At 44.6% G+C, this 25,752-nt stretch overlaps 1 protein-coding gene across 5 annotated transcripts in view; it reads right to left on the reverse strand.

Annotated features, from left to right (window-relative positions):
- Positions 1 to 25,474, reverse strand: part of LOC147014074 (serine/threonine-protein kinase WNK2-like) — a 152,415-nt gene extending 126,941 nt beyond the window's left edge. Inside the window, exons 1-3 of one of the 5 annotated variants that reach the window (XM_085851698.1) lie at positions 25,341 to 25,474; positions 23,771 to 24,286; positions 22,709 to 23,653 (exon numbers count right to left, since the gene is read on the reverse strand). In XM_085851698.1, coding sequence (XP_085707824.1) covers positions 22,709 to 23,653; positions 23,771 to 24,166 — 1,341 coding nt within the window. In that variant the 5' untranslated portion in view covers positions 24,167 to 24,286; positions 25,341 to 25,474. Of the gene's footprint in view, positions 1 to 22,708; positions 23,654 to 23,770; positions 24,287 to 24,414; positions 25,275 to 25,340 lie in introns of those variants that run through there. The other 4 variants (XM_085851697.1, XM_085851696.1, XM_085851695.1 and 1 more) reach the window with 4 other exon arrangements.
- Between the last annotated feature and the right edge of the window lie 278 nt (positions 25,475 to 25,752).

Raw genomic sequence — 25,752 nt, forward strand, 5'->3', positions numbered from 1 at the left:
ATTTTACAGTTTCAAATAGAATCAGCAATGGAATATAGTGGACTTCTGTAGCAAGTGATGGAAATTGGTGATAGAGGCAGACCATGTACATGTCGTGTACATATACCTCTACATTATATGTACAATGTACATCGCTATGTACATTATCCGTCAAACAAGGCAACTTTGGACCTGTTTTATGCTTTGTTTTTAAAAGGTCCAAAGGATTTTACCATTGGTTTTGTTAGTGTAGATATGGAACTTTAATTTGATAATATTAGTTTCAAAATAGTAGGATGGTTATGGGAGTGGGTGTGGCTCGAAAAAGGGCTTCGTATAGCCCGAAGTGGTCTTGAGACCCCCTGTACTGGCATAACCACCAAGATCCCATGAATGTTTTACTTTCAGAGGATAGTACAGTACTTGTACTATCTTATGCACTAATAAAATCCATAGGACCTTGATGGTTATTAAAAATATGGCCAGAGAAAGTCTAAAGTGAATGTTTGCCGAAAGGGATTATAGGTGGTGCCACTCTCCATAACCATCCAGATCCCATAGATTTTTGTACAAAATATTTTAGTACCCAAACCATATAATAAGTTTGTAAAGGAATTTCCTTGGGCAACTGATGGTTATTCTAAATAATTCACTTTGAAAATGGAAAAAAAATTCAGGTCAGGTCAGGTATGGGAGCATGTGCCAGAACAGCGCGTCGCTGCGTCCACTTTCCGCCGGTACTCCAGGGGCCTCCGTCTGGCCACCCCCCAGGCAGATGCCAGGCCCATCCCCATCTCCTTGAGATGATGGTCAACCTGCTGCAACCATGAGGCACGTGGTCGGCCCACTGGCCTCCTCCACTCATGAGACTCCCTCGCTGAGAGAATCTGGTGAGCAGGATCAGCGTCAGGAAAACGAGCCACATGTCCATACAGCCGCAGCTGACGCTCACGGACTATGCAGGTAACAAATCTCATCCGAGTCTCTCTCAGCAACCGCTCGTTGGACACAAAATCCGACCAGCGATAGCCAAGGATTCTCCGAAGAGACCTGGTACCAAAGGAATTAAGTCTCCGTCTCAGATCCTTGGTCAAAGTCCAAGTCTCGCACCCATAGAGCAAGACTGGAAGTACCAAGGACCTGAAGACTCGGACTTTCGTCCTCCCGCACAGGTACCGGCAGCGCCACACCCCATGATCCAGTGAATCCATGACTCCCCAGGCCCGACCCAGACGTCTATTGACCTCCGGCTCACAACCTGCGGAGACATGAATATCACTGCCAAGGTAAGTGAATCTATCCACGACCTCAACATCCTCACCACAAACAGACACAGACAGGACAGCAGCATCCAAGATGTCACCGAAAGCCTGGATCTTTGTTTTGACCCAAGAAATCCGTAATCCCAACGGCTCCGACTCCTCATTCAGCACCTCGAGGGCCCCCAAGAGGATGTCTAAAGTCTCCGCAAAGATGACTGCATCATCTGCAAAATCAAGGTCCGAGATCTTGACATTGCCACACGATGCACCGCAACTTGATCTCTCCGACATCCTCCCAAAAATCCAGTCCATACAAGTGCTGAAAAGTGTGGGGGCAAGTACACACCCCTGACGAACTCCAGTAACAACTGGAAATAAGTCAGAGATGGTACCACCACACTTCACAGCACTCTCAGTACCAGAGTAGAGTTCAGACATCAGATCGATCAGTTTTGGTGGCACCCCACGAAGACCAAGAATCCTCCAGAGGACATCCCGATTCACTGAATCGAACGCTTTACAGAGATCAACATAGGCTGCAAGCAGCCCCTGCCGAAACTCTCGTCTGCGTTCGGTGAGGACACGAAGTGCAAGGATACGGTCAATCGTTGACCTCTTTGGTGTAAAGCCTGACTGCTCTGGACGCTGGTGCTCAAGCAGATGGTGGCGAACCCTATCAAGAATTATCCGAGCAAAGACCTTGCCCGGCACTGAGAGCAGCGTCACCCCTCGGTAGTTGTTGCAGTCTTGGCGATCACCCTTCCCTTTCCAGAGAGGGACAACAAGGCCCCTCTTCCAGTCAGTTGGGATGATGCCTGTGTTCCAGGCAGAGCACAAAACTGCATGCAACGACGCGAGTGCAGCATTTCCACCAGCCTTGAGAAGTTCGGCATGGATGCCACAGATCCCTGGAGCTTTGCCCCGTTTCAACTGGTTCACCGCAGCCCGTGTTTCCACAAGCGATGGTGGACCACAGTTGATTCGAGGGTCAGCAACAGGGATTGTAACACCCTTGACGTCCAACTCGACAGCTGGGGGATCAGCCTGGTACAACCGCTCAAAGTAACCGGCCCAGCGGGCCTTCACTTCAGACTCCTCTGTCAAGAGCCTACCACTCTCTGCTCGAACTGCAGTGCTCCGAGGGATGGGCTTGGATGAACGTAATGCGCGAATTCCCCTGTAAGCGGGACGAGAATCACCTGTCCACAGGTGATGCTCTACCCCTCACAGATTCCTCGCACATAGGCCTCCTTGTCCACCCTCAGTGCACGTACAGTTTTACGCCTCAGCTCCCTGAACAGCTCAGCTCTGCCATTCAGCCTGGCCCTGCGACTCTGGTCAATGGTATCCAGTGTCCCTTGAGAGACAAAATTCTTCTTTGCCCTGCGGTGAACTCCAAGGCATCCACCGGCAACATCAAGGACGGTGGTCTTGAAGGTGCTCCACAACTCTTCAGGACCCCCCAAAGCACCCAGACCCCCCAAGTGTCCACTCAGCCTGTTCGCAAACTCCTCAGCTACTCTCTCATCCCTGAGCTTGGCAACATCCAGCCTAGGCTGGGATGGTACCATTCTCCAGGATTTAAGGTGCAGCTTTAGAGTTGCTACAACAAGCCTGTGGTCAGTATTGAGGAACTGAGCACTCCGGTAGACCCTGCAGTTCTGGATCATCCTCCAACGACCGTCAATGAGGACATGGTCAATCTCCTTTGCCACACCGCCAGCGTTGGAATACCAAGTCCAGCGATGAGCTTGCGGGCGCTGAAACCATGAACCAGCCACCCTAAGTCCATGACTTCTTGCAAAGTCAAGGAACTTAGTGCTATTCTGGTTCATAGTTCCTGACCCATGGGGACCAACACACACCTCATAACCATCCCTATCAGTTCCAGTCGATGCATTGAAATCCCCCAAGACTAGAAGTGTATCTCGTCTGGGGCACTGATCAACCACAGACTCGAGTGTGGCGTAGAATGTGTCCTTCACGGTAAGATCACTCGCCTCAGTCGGAGCATAAATAGAGACCAGGGAAATGACACCTAAGGAGTGACGAATCCTTAATCTCATAATACGCTCGTTGACCGGTGTTACCTCAATTATCATTGGGGTCAGCTTATTGGACACAGCTACAGCAACTCCTTGGGTATGGTAACCATCAGAGCGACCAGACCAATAGTAGGTGTAACCACCCACCATTATCTCGCCGCAATCCGGTCTCCGAACCTCAGAGAGAGCTGCAATCCCGATGTCCAAACGCTTGAGCTCAGATGATAACAGAGACAGGTGATCATCCTCTCTTAGGGATAGGACATTCCAGGCACCCACCCGAAGGGACCGCCTCAGGTTAACCCAAGGAGACCGCCGTCTGGTGGACGACACCTCAGCACCACTCCGACACACTCTCCCGCAATCTGACCCAGGGATGTTACCCCGTGGTTTCCCTCCTATCAAAGATTGGGGGTCCCGAAGGCTTTGCCCCAATCCCATCATCCGGTGAGCTGCCCTGCGAAGGGAAGCTGCACAGGAGGTACTCCCACGGAGTGGGTTTTCAGATTTTTTTGCGTTTTTGCGTTTTGCGGAATGAAGCGTTTTACGGTGGCTGGAGTGCAAATCCTGCCACCAACCTCCTAATAAGAAGTAACCCAACTGCAGGAGGACGTCCGCAGACACAGTTGGGCACTAGATATGGATGGCCGTTGGCTCACAAGGAGCTCCTCCGCCCTTTGACAGGTTTTGTTTTTAATCCTGCTGGGTGTCCATATCCAAACACCCTCCTCACCAGAAAACCTGGTGGGGGAGACGGTTTAGTCGCCGACAACCCGACCATGGAACAGGTTAGTACAGGTTTACATGGTACCTGTAGCAGGTCACAGATCGAACCTGACCTGACCTAGGGTGTCAAAAAAAAATGAAAAAAAATTCAAGGGTGTCAAAATATCCAAACTTTGGGTGTGGCCCAAACAGCGGGGAATGGGTCAATCACATCAAAAATTTGGCTGGGTTTTAGACCATACACAACCTAGGATAAAAATTTGAAAAATATCTGAAGACATCAATGTTCATAGGTGAGCCTATCTTATAAAAATTCACTCTTAAATACAGACAAGGGGGAAATAAAACAAAAGAAAATCCTCCCTTTATTCTGGCACTTCGCTTGTCCAGAGATGGTCTCTGTGGAACTTTGGAATCGAGGGGCTTCGTCCTGCACTGCAGACGAGCCCAAAATGGCACCAAGCCAATCTCTCGCAGCGGGAAAAAAACATACGTCAGGCAATTCGTGAATGGTATTCAACACCAAGGCTCAGAGACTGCCGCGCGGCTTCTTGCGTCTATAGTCTTCACCAACGCTGCGGCTTTGCAGAATGGCGCCATCTCTTCGGTGATATACACGAGGTTTCGAGGTCCATCTCTCACGACCCAACCAAGAGCCAATGGCCAGAGTCTTGTTCCACCACGCAAGCCAATTCGCCTCAGCATGAACACTACAATTGCGCTATCTTCTTCATGTGTTGAAGGAAAGCCATTTAGTCATGCCAAGAGAGCAAAGCGAGATCCTCCGTCCAAGCCACATTCCTCTCACGACTTCAACTGTGTCCCTCACACTGAACTCGTGCGTTCGCTCCCGATCTCTCTTCGACATCACATCGAACAACCATCCACCTCTGGGGTGTGGCTTGCTCAAATGAAACCCGGGAAGGCGGGGCTTCTGCCTGCCTGCTTGTTGTTATGGTTGTTGTTGGTATAAAAATGCAACTTCTTCTTGGCTGATTTGTAAATGCAAAAATGTAGGAATAGGTCATCGGGGACAATCACATACTGGGGGAACTTATGCTTAATCCCTATCTAATTAACACCGCACCCCCCCCCCCTCCACCGTGTGGTGACAATTACCACTTAAGCTCACAGTATCCCTACTTAATTTACATTGAGATGTATCCAACACGTCCACGGAGCAAACAACTCTATTCAATCCTTAACTTCACTATTAAATTCCTCCATCTACCCCCACAACCATAAGAATATATATTTTTATTATTATTATTTATTTATACACACACGGTAGTGCAGAGCCGACTGACATTTTAGACTGCTCTCCTGTCCGAGAGGTGGGGTGGGAACTTTTGTGGTTGTGGGACCATTTTTAAGACAATGCACTGCAACTTGTAGAGGCCAACTTTCTGATGTTATCTCCCATAAATAATAAAATTGCAAGCTTTGAACATAAACCCCATGTGTTTCAATTATCACATATCCAAATGTGTCAGTCGGCTCTGCACCACACTGTGTGTGTGTGTGTGTGTGTGTGTGTGTGTGTGTGTGTGTGTGTGTGTGTGTGTGTGTGTGTGTGTGTGTGTGTGTGTGTGTATATATATATATATATATATATATATATATATATATATATATATATATATATATATATATATATATATATATATATATATATATATATATATATATATATATATATATATATATATATATATATATATATATATATATATATATATATATATATATATATATATATATATATATATATATATATATATATATATATATATATGTATATATATATATATATATATATATATATATATATATATATATATATATATATATATATATATATATATATATATATATATATATATATATATATATATATATATATATATATATATATATATATATATATATATATATATATATATATATATATATATATATATATGTATGTATATATATATATATATATATATATGTATGTATATATATATATATATATATATATATATATATATATATATATATATATATATATATATATATATATATATATATATAGTATATACAATTATGTACCATTTTTATTATGATTGTTATCACTCGAAGCACCCACACCCTATCGGAGCTGCTAATGGGGTTGTGTTATTACCTCCTCCACCGAAGGTGGATGGATGGTGGTTACATTTTCACCCGTCTCTCTGTGAACAGGATAGGGCCGACCTCAAAAAGTTGTGGACGGATTCAGAGAAGATTTGTTGGAGAGTTTTGGTGTGTGACATGGACGAAATCAATAGATTTTGGTGAAAATCCAGATCAGGATACTAGAATTTTGAAAGTGATTCTTCACTATTGACAGATAGGGCCAAAAACAATACATACAGTTGCTTGCAAAAGTATTCACCCACTCCCAATAATGCCACAGTTAGATGAATTACGAATTATGTAGAAACATCTTTGAATGTTTGTAATCTTTGAAAATCTTGGTAGGAGAAACCACTTTACCGATCAATATAAAATTTAACTAATTAATCAATTACCCATGGGAAATATGGTTTGATAAAGATGATGTCATTGGCCACGTGGTCTGGCAGCCATATTGCATCAAAGAAAAAAATCCCCTCAAAAAACAAAAAGATTTACTTGCACCAAGTCCTCGCAAGACTGTGCGGTGTATGTATTCCATGAATACCATCGAGTTGAAGGAGGTTACGTATCAGGAATACCTGGAAAAAACATGTACCAATCAAAATTCAATGGTTGCAAAAGTGTTCAGCCCCTTCGGTCAGTACTTGGTGGATGCACATTTTGCAGCAATGACTGTGTGAGTCTTTTTGGGTAGGTCTCGATCAGCTTTGACAGTGAAATGGTGAAATCTTTGTCCATTCTTCATGTAAAAATTGCTGTAGTTCTGCCATGTTTGCTGGGGATCGTCGATAGACTGCAATCTTCAAGTCTCGTCGTAAATTTTCAGTTGGGTTCAAGTCAAGACTTTGAAGAAGAAAATAAATATTCTTGAGTGGCCCAGTCAATCAGTCCAGTATGACTTTAGCTTTGCACTTCAGATCATTGTCCTGATGAAATGTGAATCTCCTACCCAGTTTCAGATTCATGGCTGACTCAAGCAGATTTTCATCAAGGATTCCACTGTACTTGGCACCATCCATTGTCCCTTCTATCCTGACAAACTTGCCATTCCCTGCTGATGAAAAGCAACCCCATAACATGATGCTGCCACCACTATGCTTGACAGCAGGGATGGTGTTGACTGGGTGATGTGCAGTGCTTAGCTTGCGCCAGACATAACACTTTTAATTTACACCGTTACATAGTTTTTTGGCTCTATCTCAAAATGATGAAGAATCACATGATACCCCATGCAGTGTTCAATTATAATACATTTCAATTTTAATAAAATAATTAGTTTAAAGATCGTTCTAAAAAAAATCCAGAAATTTAGTACTACTTTAGCAGTCTTGTACATCATCCATATATGCTGCAATAACATGACGTCACAGTTTAGGGGATAGAGGCATTATTAATCACCAGAGAACACAGTGTCAATCAGCATCGTACATAGCCGCATCAGTGGCCTCTTCTTCACCCTGATAGCACCCTCTCACATGCCATGCCCTCTCATGCTATATACCGCCATTTTACCCAGTGTCTATTGCATCACTTTATCCAACACTTAACATTCGTTCTTCATGCCTGTTGCTTGTGTCCTTTATAACGTTCTTAAAAACAGTAAATTAACTCTTTGGAATGATGTTCAATTTTGTTTGAATGCCAGACAGGCAGAGTAAAGATATTCCCTCACTCATCTGTGCATGTGTGATTGGATCAAATTCAGAGCCAAAGTACGTTAAAACAGCAAACTTGTCTTCCGATTCATGTTTCAATCCGTGTACGAAATAAAACATTCCATTTAAATAAGTTGTTCTTCGATCATAAACTGATAAGACAGACAGACAGAGAGACAGACAGACGGACAGACGGACGGACGGACGGACGGACAGACGGAAGGACATGCACCAATTGTTTAACACCACGTTTCACTTCGTGTGCGCAGGGTAATAAAGGTGTGAAGACATATAAATAAATTATAGGTTTTACTGCCATTTTACCCAGTGATGGGGGTGAGGGTGATGGGGTGAGGGTGATGGGGGTGAGGGTGATGGGGTGGGTGAGGGTGATGGGGTGGGTGAGGGTGATGGGGGTGGGGGTGGGGGGGCAGGGTCTCACTTTGCTGAGAAAACACATCAACTTGTGAGTAGTGTTCAACACAGTGCAAAAGGAATACTCCACCTCAAGAAAAAAATTAACATGGTGAATTGTGGGAAAAAAAAGTTTCCCCGTTGTTTAACGAGATAAGGCTATTACAAAATTATAGGCTGAGGTTTGTAGAGAAAGCAAGTTAAGTGGAATAATAACTACCGTTAATGTATACAAATGCAACAAGAATGGCAATAAAGTGTGGAAAGTGCCTGATATCAATACAAAACGATGTTGAGCAAATCCACACTATGATTCATTGTACGATCAACAAAATAACACCTCATTAGTAAATTGACTAACCCATGTGCACCAGCATTGTGGTGTTTTTTTAATCAGAAGTGTGTTGGAGCAGTTAAAGATTATTTTTCATTCATATGCAGCACAAGGCTGCGGGGTAGCATGGTTGGCTGACAGCAGAGCTGTGCCACTTATGCAATGCTCTCTGCTGGTTAGGACAGAAATTTGGAATTTGGCGTTGGTACTGGAGATAGCTCGCCTACCCTTTGTGAAGGACAACATGGGATCTTTACATCGACCAACCAATACTGGCAGATGGGACGCCTGTTTAATGTCCATCCTAGGGACGGCACACACATAAATGAATCACCCTTCCTGTGAAACACCGGGATGACAGTGTATAGCTGGGTCGGGATTCCTTCCCAGGCAATACAGCTAAGAGGTGAGTGTGTATACCTCTAGGCCATCCTGTCAGCCACAGCTGAAGCAAAATTATCCCAATGGTGCTGAAAAATGAAAGATAGCTCAACAGAAGATGAAAATGATTGAAAATCACCCAAAAGCAACTTCATTTTCGTTACACAACAAGCAGAAGAGAATATGTGTCAGCACCATGTTCTGAAACTGGGGGAGTGGAGGGAGGAAGGGGAGGTAAAACAAAGTAGCTACATCCTTTATCTTATGGCACAATAAGTCCCTCTGACAAGTTTGGTTGGATGATTAACTTCCGAATGCGTTAGCCACAGAGATGCAGAAACAGACAGACACCAATTTGGAAATTTTAGAATGGTGACAAGGACCCGCACTGGGCCATTATTGTTTTGCATCGGGCCTCCAAATGGTGAAGCCTGGTGTTGGCTTAATGGGTAGGGTGGTGGGCTTTGGATCTGAGGGTCCTAAGTTCAAATCCCGTTCAGCTGTTGAATTGATACCAGGTGGGGTTAATTCGGCCTGTCATCCTTCCGAGGTCAGCGAAATGAGTGCCAGCATGCTGGGAAACTGTGTCGGAGTGGCAACCCGTTCAGGATTGTGCCCAATAGCCAAGGAGACTGCTTAAGCAGCACCAATGCTCTGCACAGAGTATGCTCCCAATGTCCTCCTCCTCCTCCAAATGACAAATTCTGCCACTGTGGTCAGGAAAAATTCAGAGCCAAAGTAAGGTAAACCGGCAGACTTGGCTTCCTATTCATGTTCCGATTCATGTTCAAAATATAACATTCAATGAAAATGTTACTGACGATCATAAACTGATAAGACAGACAATACAGACAGACATGAAGCAATTGCTTAATGCTGCTTTTTGCCTCGTGTGTGCAAGGTAATTAAATTAAAAGCAGCCCTGTGGGGGACTGACAGTTATTTCCCAAATAGGTGGGGTGACCTTACGGTCAGGATGCAAATTAAACAATAACACTAAAAACTAAACACCAACACAATAAAAACTAAATAACAAAAAACTAAACACACAAGAAAAACTAAACAACGCAAAAAAAAAATGAAACGCAAAAAAAATTCAACAACACAAGAAAAAATAAATGCACGCACGTGCGCGCACACACACACACACACACACACACACACACACACACACACACACACACACACACACACACACACACACACACACACACAAAAAAGAAAAACTGAACACACAAAAAAACTAAACACAAGAAAAACTGAACAACACAAGAAAAGCTAAACAACAACACAAGAAAAGCTAAACAACATAAGAAAAACTAAACACACAAAAAAATAAACACACAAGAAAAACAAAACACAAGAAAAACAACAAAAGAAAAACTGAACAAACACACACACAAACAAGCTGGTAGGTGGACATGGGTAGTCGACTACCCAATATAACCTGACGCGATGGGCCCGTTCAATGGGAATGACCTGAGGATTAAGCGCAAGAAAATTCATGATTCTAGCTTCAAGGGTTAATGCTGCAGATTGTTTTTTCGTTAAAATACCCCCACATTTAGAGGTTTGTCGGCCATTGCTAGGCAACAGAGGGGTCCATACCAACGGTTCTTTCTCACACATAACTAGGACATACCATGAACCTATCATACCAGTTTCATGTATATCTGACTCATAGTCTGAGATATAACGAACTTCCTTTTTTTATTGTTTTCGACCAGGGTTCTTTCAAAGTCTATCTTCTCCGACAGTTTTCATAGGATCGGGCTGGAAATTTTTGACAATATGGCTGAATGTACTGCCCACAGTCGCTCGTGGCCCGATTTTTGAAAAAATAAATTGAGATTTTTTTGAAAACTTCAAAGGTCCGTTGCTAGGCAACGGATGGGTCCATAGCAACGGTTCTCATTTGCACATGGGGTGGTTCCATAGCAACTAGGTCATAGTATGAACCTACCAACCAAGTTTCATCGAAATCGCCATTGTATTAACGGAGCACTGGACCGAACAGACATACATACAGATGGACAGACAAACAAACATATCGACGGAAATACTGATAAGGGTAGAAAAAAAAATCTCAATTTTTTTTTTTTTCGACTAGATCGACTACCCAAAAAAAAACTAAACACACAAGAAAAACTGAACAACAACACAAGAAAAGCTAAACGACACAAGAAAAAAAAACAACACAAGAAAAACTAACCACAAGAAAAACTAAACAACACAAGAAAAAACACACACACACACACACACACACACACACACACACACACACACACACACACACACACACACACACACACACACACACACACACACACACACACACATACACGAAAAACTAAACAATAACACAAGAAAACCTAACAATACAAGAAATATACCATCAGAGATGGGGAATCCCCCACCATTGAATGAAAAAGGTCATACATATTCCAGATAATGAGGGAGGTGAATTGGAAACAAGACACCATTTGGTCATCTCGAAAAAGTTCCCCAGGGGTGAGGAACGTAGTAACCAAAAATAATTGAAATCAGATAAGCGGTTTTCCATTTATTACAAAAAATTTTTTTTCAAGATGGCCACCCCAGTCAGCCATCTTGGATCCGGCCATGCCCAAAATCAATAGGGTTCTTCCTTTTCAGGTGGTACATGTGTGACCCAAATTTCAAATTGATATGGCGAACAGTTTATGAGTTATCGCACTCACAGCTATAAATGTTGACGCCCAGACGGAGGGACGGACAGACAGCCGGACGACCTGGGTGACAACAATGTCCCCCCTTCCGCCACGCGGCGTGGGATAAAAACTAAACACCCAAGAAAAACTAAACAACACAAGAAAAACGAAACAACACAAGAAAAACGAAACAGAAGAAAAACAAACAACACAAGAAAAACTAAAAACACAAAAAACTAGAAGGGCACTCAGAAGAGTGCATACCTCCACCTTGTAATGCCTGATCCATGAGAACATATCTGGCCCAATACATTTTTGAAATATCGTGCTATATATCATTTTTGAGCCCTTTCTCTCAATGGTGAAGAATCACTTTTAAAATTCTAATCGTCGGATCCGGATCCAGATCGTCACCAAAATCTAATCAGTTCGTCCTTGTCGCACACCTAACCTGTCCACAAAATTTCACCCGGATCCGTCCACAACTTTTTGAGATATCCTGTACACAGACAAACAGACAGACAAACAGACAGAAAGGGGTGAAAACATAACGTCCTTCACCTTCGGTGGTGGTGGTAATAAACAACAGAAGAAACACTAAACCCACAAGAAACAATAACACAAGAAAAAGAAAAAAAAAAAAACAAGAAAAACTAAACACCCACAAAAAAATAAACAATAAAAACTAAACAACAACACAAGAAAAACTAAATGCAAGGATAACAAAACAACACAAGAAAAACTAGAGGGGGAGCACTCGGCAGAGTGCAAAACCTCCGCCACCAATACTGCTGGGTCACTTAAGTGAACCTGATAACCTATTCATTGTAGGCCAAAACAGAGCAGACTCGACTGAACCATGATTGAATAAACTAAGCAAGATCGACGCGCATGTATAAATGCCAAAAAAAATCTAAATTTTTTTGAAAAAAAGTTGCAAAACTTGTTTTTTTTTTTCTCTAACAAATTTTTTTTTGGGGGGAGGGGTTTGGAAATCACTTAAAACATGTAGAAATGCAAAAAAAAAAAAAATTAAAATATTTTTCAAATAAAATCGAAATTTTTTTGAAATTTTTTTTTTTTTCTGGACCAAGTCGAAAATTTAATGGCATGATCCTTGGACCATACCTAATCCCCCGACCAAGTTTCGTTGAAATCCGTCCAGGAGTTTTTCCGTAATACTGTTCACAAACAGACAGGGGTGAAAACAGTAACCTCCATCCATCTTCGATGGCGGAGGTTAACTAAACAGCACAAGAAAAACTAAACTCACAAAAAAATAAACAACACAACAAAAACTAAACCCACAAGAACAAACAATAACACAAGAAAAACAAAATATACCATCAGAGATGGGGAATCCCCCGCCATTGAAAAATAATTGAAATCAGATAAGCGGTTTTCCATTTATTACAAAAAACATTTTTTTCAAGATGGCCGCCCCAGTCGGCCATCTTGGATCTGGCCACACCCAAAATCAATCGGGTGCTTCCTTTTCAAGTGGTACATGTGTGACCCAAATTTCAAATCGATATGGCGAACAGTTTATGAGTTATCGCACTCACAGCTATAAATGTTGACGCCATAAATGTTGACGCCCAGCTAGCCGAACGGACGGACCGCCCCAGTCGGCCATCTTGGATCCGGCCACGCCCAAAATCAATAGGGTTCTTCCTTTTCAGGTGGTACATGTGTGACCCAAATTTCAAATCGATATGGCGAACAGTTGATGAGTTATCGCACTCACAGCTATAAATGTTGACGCCCAGCCAGCCAGCCAGACGGACGACCCGGGTGATAACAATATCCCCCTTCCGCCACGCGGCGGGGGATAAAAAACAATAAAACAAACACACAAGAAAAACTAAACACACAAAAAAACTAAACAACAAAAAAACAAGCAGTCATAGACTGGTACTTACGAAATCATCAACTTGACTTCTGACCTCGTCTAATAAAAGCTGTCTCTCGAGAAGGTAGCGACGCAAACCAGAAGTTTCTACGATGATTCTGTATCAAACCATCAAAAATCGTAACGTCGACCGAAGCAAAAATCTCCATTTTTCCACGCAATTATATTATACCTTAGCGTAACTCAACGCCGAGTCTGCTCGAGCGCACTGCATCATGGGACGACCCGTGATGCGTCGAGTGAAATATTTTTTATACAATCTTAAAACGTCTCCAAAACATCAGATTTTTACCAGAATTTCGACAACTGAGTTTTAAGCGTCCTAAGCGATTGCAAAAACCGAAGACAAAATTAAAATCGATGTTAAAACGAACTCGTAACGTCGAGCGAAGCAAAAATCTCCATTTCTCCACATGAATTTACGGAATTATGTTTGACCTCACTATGACCTTGACCTTTGACCGATTTTGACCAAAATCTAATCAGCACTAGCCATCACCCTCCTGAATCACGTGGTGTAATTTGACATTGGTAGCTTCTTCCGTTCTCGAGTTATCGTGCCTACAAACAAACAAACAAGCAGTCATAGACTGGTACTTACGAAATCGTCAACTTGACCTCTGACCTTGTCTAATAAAAGCATGAATTAGTCAGAAGCCCAAGGGGAGCTTGAATTCTGAATTCATTGTGGTCTACAATGTTACACTGTGGTTTGCAGATAATGAGTCCCAGACAAAAACTAGATTTCTTATAAAAATTCCATTTTTTTGTTTTTATTTTGAAAAAAAGAGATTCAGTACCAGCAGGATATGCCAGATAATAGGTGTATTACTTTTCAGAAGAATCTGATAAAAGACTTATTATTATTATTATTATATATATATATATATATATATATATATATATATATATATATATATATATATATATATATATATATATATATACATACATATATATATACATACATCAGTTATTCATCGCTGTTCCAGAATTTCGACAACAGAGTTTTAAGCGATCGCAAAAACCGAAGACAAAATTAAAATCGAAGTTAAAACGAACTTGTAACGTCGAGCAAAGCAAAAATCTCCATTTCTCCACGCAAAACCTTAACGTCACTCAACGACTTGTCTGCTCGAGCGCACTGCATCATGGGCCGACCCGTGACGCGTCGAGTGAAATATTTTTTATACAATCTTAAAACGTCTCCAAAACATCCGATTTTTACCAGAATTTTACAACCGAGTTTTAAGCGTCCTAAGCGATTGCAAAAAACCGAAGACAAAATTAAAATCGAACTTAAAATGAACTCGTAATGTCGAGCGAAGCAAAAATACTCCATTTTTCCACATGAATTTACGGAATTATGTTTGACCTCACTATGACCTTGACCTTTGACCGATTTTGACCAAAATCTAATCAGCACTAGCCATCACCCTCCTGAATCACGTGGTGTAATTTGACATTGGTAGCTTCTTCCGTTCTCGAGTTATCGTGCCTACAAACAAACAAACAGAAACGGAAGGCATCAATATACTTACGAAATCTTTAGATTTTGTAAGTAACAAACAAGCAGTCATAGACTGGTACTTACGAAATCGTCAACTTGACCTCTGACCTTGTCGAATAAAAGATGTCTCTCGAGAAGGTAGCGACGCAAACCAGAAGTTTCTACGATGATTCTGTATCAAACCATCAAAAATCGTAAAGTCGTCCGAAGCAAAAATCTCCATTTCTCCACGCAATTATATTATACCTTAAAGTTAATCGACGACTTGTCTGCTCGAGCGCACTGCATCATGGGACGACCCGTGACGCGTCGAGTGAAATATTTTTTATACAATCTTAAAACGTCTCCAAAACATCCGATTTTTACCAGAATTTCGACAAACCAGTTTTAAGCGTCCTAAGCGATCGCAAAAACCAAAGACAAAATTAAAATCGAAGTTAAAACGAACTCGTAACGTCAAGCGAAGCAAAAATACTCCATTTCTCCACATGAATTTACGGAATTATGTTTGACCTCACTGTGACCTTGACCTTTGACCGATTTTGACCAAAATCTAATCAGCACTAGCCATCACCCTCCTGAATCACGTGGTGGAATTTGACATTGGTAGCTTCTTCCGTTCGAGTTATCGTGCCTACAAACAAACAAACAAGCAGTCATAGACTGGTACTTACGAAATCATCAACTTGACCTCTGACCTTGTCTAATAAAAGCTGTCTCGAGAGAAGGTAGCGATGCAAACCAGAAGTTTCTATGATGATTCTGTACCAAACCATCAAAAATCGAATGTTTTGGACGTTTGACCTCACTGTGACCTTGACCTTTGACCAAAATCTAATCAGCGCTAGCCACCACCCTCCTGAATCACGTGGTGTAATTTGACATTGGAAGCTTCTTCCGTTCGAGTTATCATTTTTTGGATGTTTGACCTCACCGTGACCTTGACCTTTGACCGATTTTGACCAAAATCTAATCAGCACTTGCCATCAGCCTCCTGAATCACGTGGTGTAATTTGACATTGGTAGCTTCTTCCGTTCTCGAGTTATCTGTACCAAACCATCAAAAATCGAATATTTGACCTCACCGTGACCTTGACCTTTGACCGATTTTGACCAAAATCTAATCAGCACTAGCCATCACCCTCCTGAATCACGTGGTGTAATTTGACATTGGTAGCTTCTTCCGTTTTCGAGTTATCATGCCTACAAACAAACAGAAACGGAAGGCATCAATATACTTACGAAATCTTTAGATTTCGTAAGTCACAAACAGAAACGGAAGGCATCAATATACTTACGAAATCTAAAGATTTCGTAAGTAATAAACCAATGTCACCCGCAGGGTGACCCGTATCTTGCCAAAAGGTGACCACGTGTGACTTCTTTAAGGTCACACTGAGGTGAACAGAGCTGCTATCCACCAGGAGCGACTCCTTGAGGAATATCTGCCTACGAGAGATTCCGATGAGAATCGTTCTACAGAGTAACCATGAAAAATATGCTTTTGCCTCATAACGTCACCGAATGACGTCATAATGTCTCAAGCTTGACATATCTAGAAAGCACTCATCGAGGTGTTCAATTTGAGGTACTACACGATATGGTTCCTAAAACTTGAAAATTTGACCTTGGGGTCAAATATGTTTGACCTCAGGCGCTAACCACGAAGGTCAAGGCCAATCGCCACCAAAAATTAATCATCTGAGCGCCAGACCATGGACTATATTCCCATGAAGTTTGAAGACGATCCGATCAAAATTACTCAAAAAATAAGGGTTTCGTCGACTCCCCTGATTTGCGACAAAGTGACCTTGACCTTCAAAATTTTATGCGCTGAAAGGGACCTCTATAGGCCTCTGATATGCGAAGTTACAAAAATTTCCAATGATAACTGTGCTCTGCAGAGTAATTTATATGTGATTACAGACCAAAATAAAATAAAATAATTAAAAAAAAAACATATGAAGGTCAAGACCAATCGCCACCAAAAATTAATCAGCTGAGCGCCAGACCATGAACTATATTCCCATGAAGTTTGAAGACGATCCGATCAAAATTACTCAAAAAATAAGGGTTTCGTCGACTCCCCTGATTTGCCACAAAGTGACCTTGACCGTTGACCTTGACCTTCAAAATTTTGTGCACTGAAAAGGACCTCTATAGGCCTCTGATATGCGAAGTTACAAAAATTTCCAATGATAATTGTGCTCTGCAGAATTTTTTATACGTGATTACAGACAAAAAAAAAAAAACATACAAGCTGACTAACATATCTTGCAAAAACTTCGTTTTGGCAAGATAAAAACAAAATGGATGTTATGCAAAGCTCGATACTTGCAAAATCCATAAATCAAATGTGACCTTAAAAATAATTGGTGGTTGAATGAAATGACCAAATATGCAAATCCTCTCCAAATTTAGTCAATCGGATGAAAACTGAAAATTTTAGAAATTCGGTTCATGTCGACTTTTTGGCCTTTGTTGACCTATTGGCCTAGGTTGACCTCAAAATTACTTGTTCATTGAATTCAGTGACCTGAATTAATATGGAATAGGCAAAGCCAAGAAGCGAACGTAGAATTTTTCTTACATTCGATGATGTAATTTCCGGTTACTTCGGCCTGGATTCGGGATCAGCGATCAAATAATGTAAATCACGATTAAAAAATTTTTTTGATGATGCATGAGATACCTTTATTATAAAATTAGCTAGACTTAAAACTGCTAGAGTATTTACTCTCTAGTTTTGTTGTTAATTTTTTAGTCATAAAGGTGTGATTGGATGTACTATAGATCAAATTAATTATTTGTGCATTTCTATAACCATGATAACACTACTGCATATTACCTCAACATTACCTTCACAACATCAACTACACCGCCTAGAACAGGATCTCATCTGAAAAAAAAAAATTCCTCAACATTACCTTCACAACGACAACTACACCGCCTAGAACAAGATCTCATCCAAAAAAATTAATATTACCTCAACATTACCTTCACAACAACTACACCGCCAAGAACAGGATCTCATCTAAAAAAAAAAAATACTAGAAGCGAACGTAGAATTCTTCTTACATTCGCTTTTGACTTTACCTATAACTGAGGTATAGGATTGAAATGTATATATATATATATATAAAACTGAAAATTGAGGATTTTAGAAATCTCACCGAAGTTGTTTACCTTTTAACCTTTTGACCTCAGAAACAATAGGCTTCTTGCTTATAACGAACTCTACCATGTGGTGAAGTTTTGTGAAGATAGGTTTAAAATTGTGACCTACAGGTGATAAGCATAAAAACAAACGAACAGCCAAACAGACAGACAGAATAACGCACAAGACCAACCAATATACTTGAAAAATCTTCAATTTTCACAGGTAATAAACAACACGAGAAAAAAGTAAAGAACACAAAATATCTAAAAAACAAGAAAAACCAAACAACAACACAAGAAAAACTAAACAACAAAAAACTAAACACAGAAGAAAAACTAAACAACAAGGTTTTTCTTGTGTGTTTAGTTTTTTATGTTTTTGTTGTTGTTTTGTGTGTTTTGTTTTTTGAGCTCCACAAGGGCTGTTCTACAGGGTGCCCCACAGAAAACCAGGAAATTTGGTACAGTTTATTTTAGACAAAACAAAAGCAAACTTAGATGTAGTGTAAAATAAAGATACAAATTTGATAACTGCTGCATTCTGAAATGAAATAAAAAAACGGTTAGAAAATTTATATGTTAGTGTATTGATATGGTAAAATATGGCTAAATAAATCTCAAAATCTCAAATTTCCAGGTTTTCTGTGGGCACCCTGTAGTTTCATTCATCATAGTCTGGAGAGATAAAACAAAAGGTACTGATACAATTTCTACAAGTTTGATGCAAATTTTTGATGGTCCACATCAGGGAAAACATATCCAGAAGATAAAGAGATGATGGGATGGTACATGTTTGCATGGTGCCATAATCAAAAAACAGCTTTATAAAATCAGTACAGTCACGCTGGTTAAACAATGTGAGCTCCAATTGGGTGCAAGCATACAATCAGCTCAATCACTGTCCTTTAAGTATGTTCCTTCACAGTCCTATAGGTATATTCCCTATGCTCCCAGAGTGCAAATCTGCCTTATTAGGAAGTTGCGTTTTCCAGACACCAATGCCTGTCACAAGGGATGGTCTCAGCCAGTCATGATAAAGATCGGATCAGCAAAATGAGTATCGATCAATTTGTTGGCATATTCCTGCCCAATAACATAAGGCCAGGCCTATAGCAAAGTACAGCAACCTGTATTTGGCAAAGAGAACTTGAAAATGATTGGAGTTGAACTGCACTATGAGTGACAAACTCCATTAGCAGTATATCTGTATTGTGATCTCCTTCTGGGAAGACGAAAAAAACAAACAAACAAAAAAAAACAACACCTATTAGAATCATATCAAACTCTCATCAGTATTCCTTCCACTCACAATCACTTTCCATCTAACACGAATGTCGAAGGACAGTTTCGAGGAGTTTGAAAACAGTCTCAATCAAAGACAGTAATGAACAACTACTGGGCTGGTATAAACAGACATACAATGAAAAGTCTCAAGGACAGTCATGAATACGTGTTGGGATGGTATGACCAGATATAAGATGTACAGAACAGCCTTTTCATGAAACTATTTTTGGATTAAAAAAAAAAAAAAAAATTCCAAGGAATTGTCACGAGATATTTCAAGATTTGTGAAAAATTCTCAAGCCAAGCGAGAGAATAAAACTTGCATGCGTTCCCTGTGTGCACTTCACAAAGGTCATGTGCCTTGCGTGCACCTCACATGAGCTCGTGTGCACCTCATGTGCATCGCATTCCTCGTGGGCAGATCATCTTCCTCTTCCGTCGAGCGGGGGTCGCGCGCCCCCTCCTCCATGCAGCGAGCGCTCCCTCCTCCATCAAGCGAGCATGCATGAGCGTTGGGTCCGACGCAAGCTCATGCTCCCAACTCCCCTGCATGAGTGTTCAATCCTTTGCAAGCCCATGCTCCCTCCTCCTCCACAAGCTCATGCTGCTTCCTCCCTCTCGGGAGCGTGCTCTCCCTCTGCCCTCATGAGAGCTCACGCTCTCTTCCCCCCCGCCTCCTCCACCCTCAACAAGGGCTCGCGCTCTCCCTCCCCCCCTCAGCAAGGGCTCGCGCTCTCCCTCCCCCCCCTCAGCAAGGGCTCGGGCTCTCCCTCCCCCCCGGCAAGGGCTCGCGCTCTCCCTCCCCCCCCCTCCGGCAAGGGCTCGCGCTCTCCCTCCCCCCCCCCTCCGGCAAGGGCTCGCGCTCTCCCTCCCCCCCTCCGGCAAGGGCTCGCGCTCTCCCTCCCCCCCCCCTCGGCAAGGGCTCGCGCCCTCCCTCCCCCCACCCTCGGCAAGGGCTCGCGCCCTCCCTCCCCCCACCCTCGGCAAGGGCTCGCGCCCTCCCCCCCCCCTCGGCAAGGGCTCGCGCCCTCCCTCCCCCCACCTCGGCAAGGGCTCGCGCCCTCCCTCCCCCCACCCTCGGCAAGGGCTCGCGCCCTCCCTCCCCCCACCCTCGGCAAGGGCTCGCGCCCTCCCTCCCCCCACCCTCGGCAAGGGCTCGCGCCCTCCCTCCCCCACCCTCGGCAAGGGCTCGCGCCCTCCCTCCCCCCACCCTCGGCAAGGGCTCGCGCCCTCCCTCCACCCTCGGCAAGGGCTCGCGCCCTCCCTCCCCCCACCACCCTCAGCAAGGGCTCGCACCCTCACTCCCCCCGCGGCAAGGGCTCGCGTCTTCCCTCCCCCCTCAGCAAGGGCTCGCGCCCTCCCTCCCCCCCTCAGCAAGGGCTCGCGCCCTCCCTCCCCCCCTCACGAAGGGCTCGCGCTCTCCCTCCCCCCTCACGAAGGGCTCGCGCTCTCCCTCCCCCCTCACGAAGGGCTCACGCTCTCCCTCCCCCCTCACGAAGGGCTCACGCTCTCCCTCCCCCACTCACGAGAGCTCGAGCTGTCCCACCATCTCGCGAAAGGGGATATGCGTACGATCATCCCTTACGGGGGGCACACACACGATCTTCAATCGTGGGAAGCACACCCCTCCATCGCAAGGGGTGCATGCACAATTCTCCCTCACGGGGGGGGGGGGGGGTGCATGAATGACCGTCCTTCAGGGGAGGCGCACACAAGATCTTCTCTCACGGAGGGGGAGGGGGGGGTATGCGCACAACGCTCCCTCATGGGGTGGTGGCACATGGACGAGCCTCCCTCCTGTGGGGGCACACGCACACAATCCTCCCTAGTGGGGGGGGCACGATCCTCCCTCGAGAGGCACGCACACGATCCTTCCTCATGGGGAGCGCACAATACTCCCTCGCGGGGGCCATGTGCATGATCCTCTTTCGCGGGGGATGAGTGCATGATCCTCCCTAACGGCAGTTGCGTGCATCAGCCTCCATCGTGGGGGGGGGGGCACACGCATGATCCTCCCTCCTCTCCTCCCTCACGGGGGGGGGGATGGGAGCTCCCCCATCCTCGCCGCCATCGCTGGGGGGGGGAGCGCTCCCCCATCCTCCCCTCACTTAGTAGGGAGTTCCCCCGTCATCCCCCCTCACTTGTGGGGGAGGCTTCCCCATCACTGGGGGGCTCCCTCTCCCCTGTCCTCCCATGTTTCACTCTCCCCCGTCCTCTCCTCTCTCGCACTCCCCCATCCTCCTCTCCCTCATTATGCTCTCCCCTCCTCCCTCGTGGGGGCATGCTCCCGCAATTGTCCCTTGCGGGGCATGGGCGCGTGCTCGACTCTCCCTTGTGGGGGCTACGCTAGCTTCCCCGTCCTCCCACCGCAGGGGCAGTCTCGCTCCCCCTTCCCCCACGGGGGCACGCTTGCTCCTCTTCTCCCCCGCTGGGGGGGCACTCGCTCCCGTTTCCTCCCCCACTAGGGGGCGCTCGCTTCCCTTTCTTCCCCGTGGGAGCGTGCACTCCCCTTCCTCCCCAGCGTGGCTCAGGCCCCCCTCCCTCCTCGCACGAGCGTGTGCCACCTCCTGTGACAAGCGTGTGCTCCCCGTTTTTCCTCAATCCCTTCTCCCTCACATGAGTGTGCGGTCCCTCGTGACCTTGTCCTCCCTCACAAGACCTCGCTTTCCTAAGGCCTTATGAGAGCGAACTTCCTCCTCCCTTGCGAGAGCACGTGCTCGTTCACATGCAGATACTTGTAAATTCTGAAGATATCCAGCATCATGCAATTATAGCAAACAGATTACAGGGAAATTGCTGGCAACATTAAAGTGAATATTGTGAACGTATCACAGCTTATCCGTTGTATGCACTATGCACTTTTTATTAACGAGAGTTAATATACCAATGTATGCATTCTACAAGGACAGAAGTCCTTTGCATTATGAATGTTGGCACAATAATAAAACTAATCTCCACATTTTCTTTAAAGCATTCACATGACTATTATCATCTGCAGTTCCAAACTTCACAATGCACCAAGTACTTTCAAAATCAGAATAAAACCTGAAAAACCAACACACACCTGTTTGATTAATGCAAATGTGGTGCTGCATGCTTCAAATTCATGCTTCATATTTTCATTTTTAGAACTCAACAATCAGTTTGCACTCTTAAAACCACAAAAAACGTACATGTTTCGTTTTTCATCTCACCTGCAATTCACACCAGGCCACTTCGACTCCCGTCTCCGTATCAAGTCCCTTGTAAACAGTCTTGAAAGAACCACGGCCAAGCTCAATGTCAAACTTGAGGAAGCGCCCGTCTACAGATGTAGCCACAGCTTTCATCTCTGCCTCATCCTCTCTTTCTTGCTCCTTCTCAGTCTCCTCACGTAGTTGCTGGACCAGTGAAGCTTTGCGTGCCTGTGTGTCTCCTTCACTCTCAAGAAGATTGTGGTATTTCCCATCTCTGGCCATCTCTCCACTTCTCACCACTGAGGCACCAGGAAAAGCACCAGAAGCAACCCCAAACCCAACCCCACAAGGCAGGCTCCCAATCTTCAGAACCACACCCTCAGTCCCAGATGACGAGGCCTCAGAGGCAGCAGGCATGACCCCGACTGCAGGAGAAAGATCAGGAGCAGCAGCAGCAGGAACTCCAGCCACAGCAGGAGGTACAACTCCGACTACAGCAGCAACATCAAGCACAGCCCCCACCGCAGCAGGAGATGTATCTCCGGCCACAGCAGCAACAGCGTCAGGCACAGCCCCAGCCACAGCAACAGCACCAGGCACAGGTGCGGCCACAATAGGAGAGGGTGCAGCCGCAACAGAAGTAGCAGTAGCAGCAGGTGCAGTATCAGCATGTGCAGCAGGTGCACCAATAGCAAGTGCAGAGACATGCAAAGCAGCAGGAGCAGCAGCAGGAGCAGCAGCAGCAGGAGCAGCAGCAGCAGGAGCAGCAGCAGCAGGAGCAGCAGGAGCAGCAGCAGGAGCAGCAGCAGGAGCAGCAGCATGTGCAGCAGCCACACAAGCGAGAACTGCACCAGATTCAAATGATTGTTCCACAGTACCAAACTGCCGGTCCACATTCAGAGCTTCAACTCCAGGATTTGCTTTGCTTTCAGATCTTGTGTCGTGGTTACCAGTGTCAGTACCCTGTAATAGAGGAACGTGAGTAACCAAGTCTTTAACTCCAGGATCCACAGTAACAATTTCTGCCGACTCAGTCTTATGGCCCTCCAAAACAAATGCACAAATCGATTTGGAACTCACAGATGTCGGTCCGAACGCCTGATGCATAGCTGCAGGTGTAGACATCTGAACCGGACTGCCGTTCGCATTGGACGAATTGCTGACCACGTCCATGATTCCTGGAGGTGTTGATGTCCACAATCCGGTTCCCCTACTGAGACCCTCCGGAACGTCCCCTGCCGTGCGAGTTCTTCGTTGTTGCCGCGACTTTGGTGCGGAAGTCAAAGCGAGGAACTTGGGACCTTCCCCGGCCACAACCAGCGGCGGCGAACCGCCGGACCAGCGGGACCCCGGGCGTGTCGGTCCATTCGCCGATCCCAGAGCCTTCTTGCTTGCCGCAACACTTGACCCCCGGTCCAGACGTCGAGAACGACCCTGCCCAAAGACCTTGCGGTCTCGGGTGGGCGGCTCGGCCATCACAGTCTCCGCCGGATCGTTCTAGGCTTCGGCCATACGGCCTTCAAGGAGCTCCGCAAGAAGTCCCGCTGGCCACGCCGGTCCTAATACGGACACCAGGATCCTTTCCACACCATCATCCTCGGGCGGACAAAGAATCTTACGTCAAATCAGACATCTTGCATCTTACAAAGAATCAAAGACAAAGAATCTTACAATGAAAGCCTTCATTCACACAAACATTCGATTCCTTCATGTTGTATCATTACCTCAGCATTCTCTCATTTCAACTCCCACCCTTTTATAGCCCCAGTCTTCCATTCCCGCCAATTTACCACAGGGAACGTCTGATGAAGAATACTGTCCGCCACAGAACGTCTATAACGGATAGTGCTGTCCACTGTACGCCTGTTGAAGAGTGCGTCGATGTGACGATTGATAAATAATACGACGATGGACAATATCATCGGTGTAGGGATTAAAAAAAAAAAAAAAAAAAAAAAACCATAAATATATAATTCCACAACGACACGGACTCGCAGCGCTTGGTTGGGATTTGAAGTGTTCGCTTGAATTCCAGAAATTAAAACCAATCAACGTACATTGGAACCACTGTACTTGCACGTTCATTCCCATGTGCACTACCGACGACGTCGCACGAGATAGATGATTCCCGCCCCATTCCGTCCCTCGTTCGAGGTCCCACGCCTCTGTAATCAGGATCGCAGACGTAAACGCAGCAATGCGGCGCGGCTGTCTGTCTGTCTGCCTCTCTTCAGCGTCTTTGTCCACAAGTCCCTTAGTTACCTACGTGGCAGCAACTCCTGCAATCCGGGAACCGGAGTCGGCAAGTTGTCCGCGACAGAGAGAGACAATTAGCAGACACAGTCGCACCCGTTGGCTCGATGCTTCCTCGAAATACTCCCTCCTCTCATCCCACTTCCGACAGACAAAGTCATGACTGAGACAGTGTGGAGAAATCTGGTCAGACAGAGATGTCTGCCGTCAATGGTGATTAGCAATCGCAGACCGTTTTGATTTGACACCTCGCCACCGCCGCCGCCTCACCCTCCTCAGGGATGCGCGCGCTTGGTGGGATCAGCAAGGCTTGCCGTGACGTCACGACCCCAGTCGGAACGATTTATATTAAAAAAAAATCCCTCAAAATAATAAAACAAACAATATGTTTCCTCACAAATTGGATCTTCGACGAAGAAGGACGCCGTGTCCTGAAGAGAGACCCATCAAAGCCTGCGCTCCTACTCCCAACCTACGGTTATTTGTCGATACTCGAAATGTTTTATTGTTTTTTTTTAATGCCGAGGGTCAAAGCAAGGAAGCAGCACGTTCCATTTTTAAGATCTTTGGTGTCACTTCCACCGAGTCTGGTATATAATATCATATTTAAATGTCCATTTCAGCACAAACAAATACTATTATTCATAAAAATGTATCAACCCGCTTCCAGGATAAATCACAGAACTGTCCAGGCACTGCTTCGTGGTTTTCGGTGCATCGGGTTGTCCAATTTACATGTGAGGTAAAGGTAGAGCAATTAAAAACGTGTAAAGGAAACAGGAGGAAGGAAGGAAGGAAGGAAGGAAGGA

The sequence above is a fragment of the Eptatretus burgeri genome, chromosome 13 (genome assembly GCF_056783735.1).
Source record: "Eptatretus burgeri isolate ZD-2024b chromosome 13, Ebu_testis_v1, whole genome shotgun sequence".
NCBI lineage: Eukaryota > Metazoa > Chordata > Myxini > Myxiniformes > Myxinidae > Eptatretus > Eptatretus burgeri.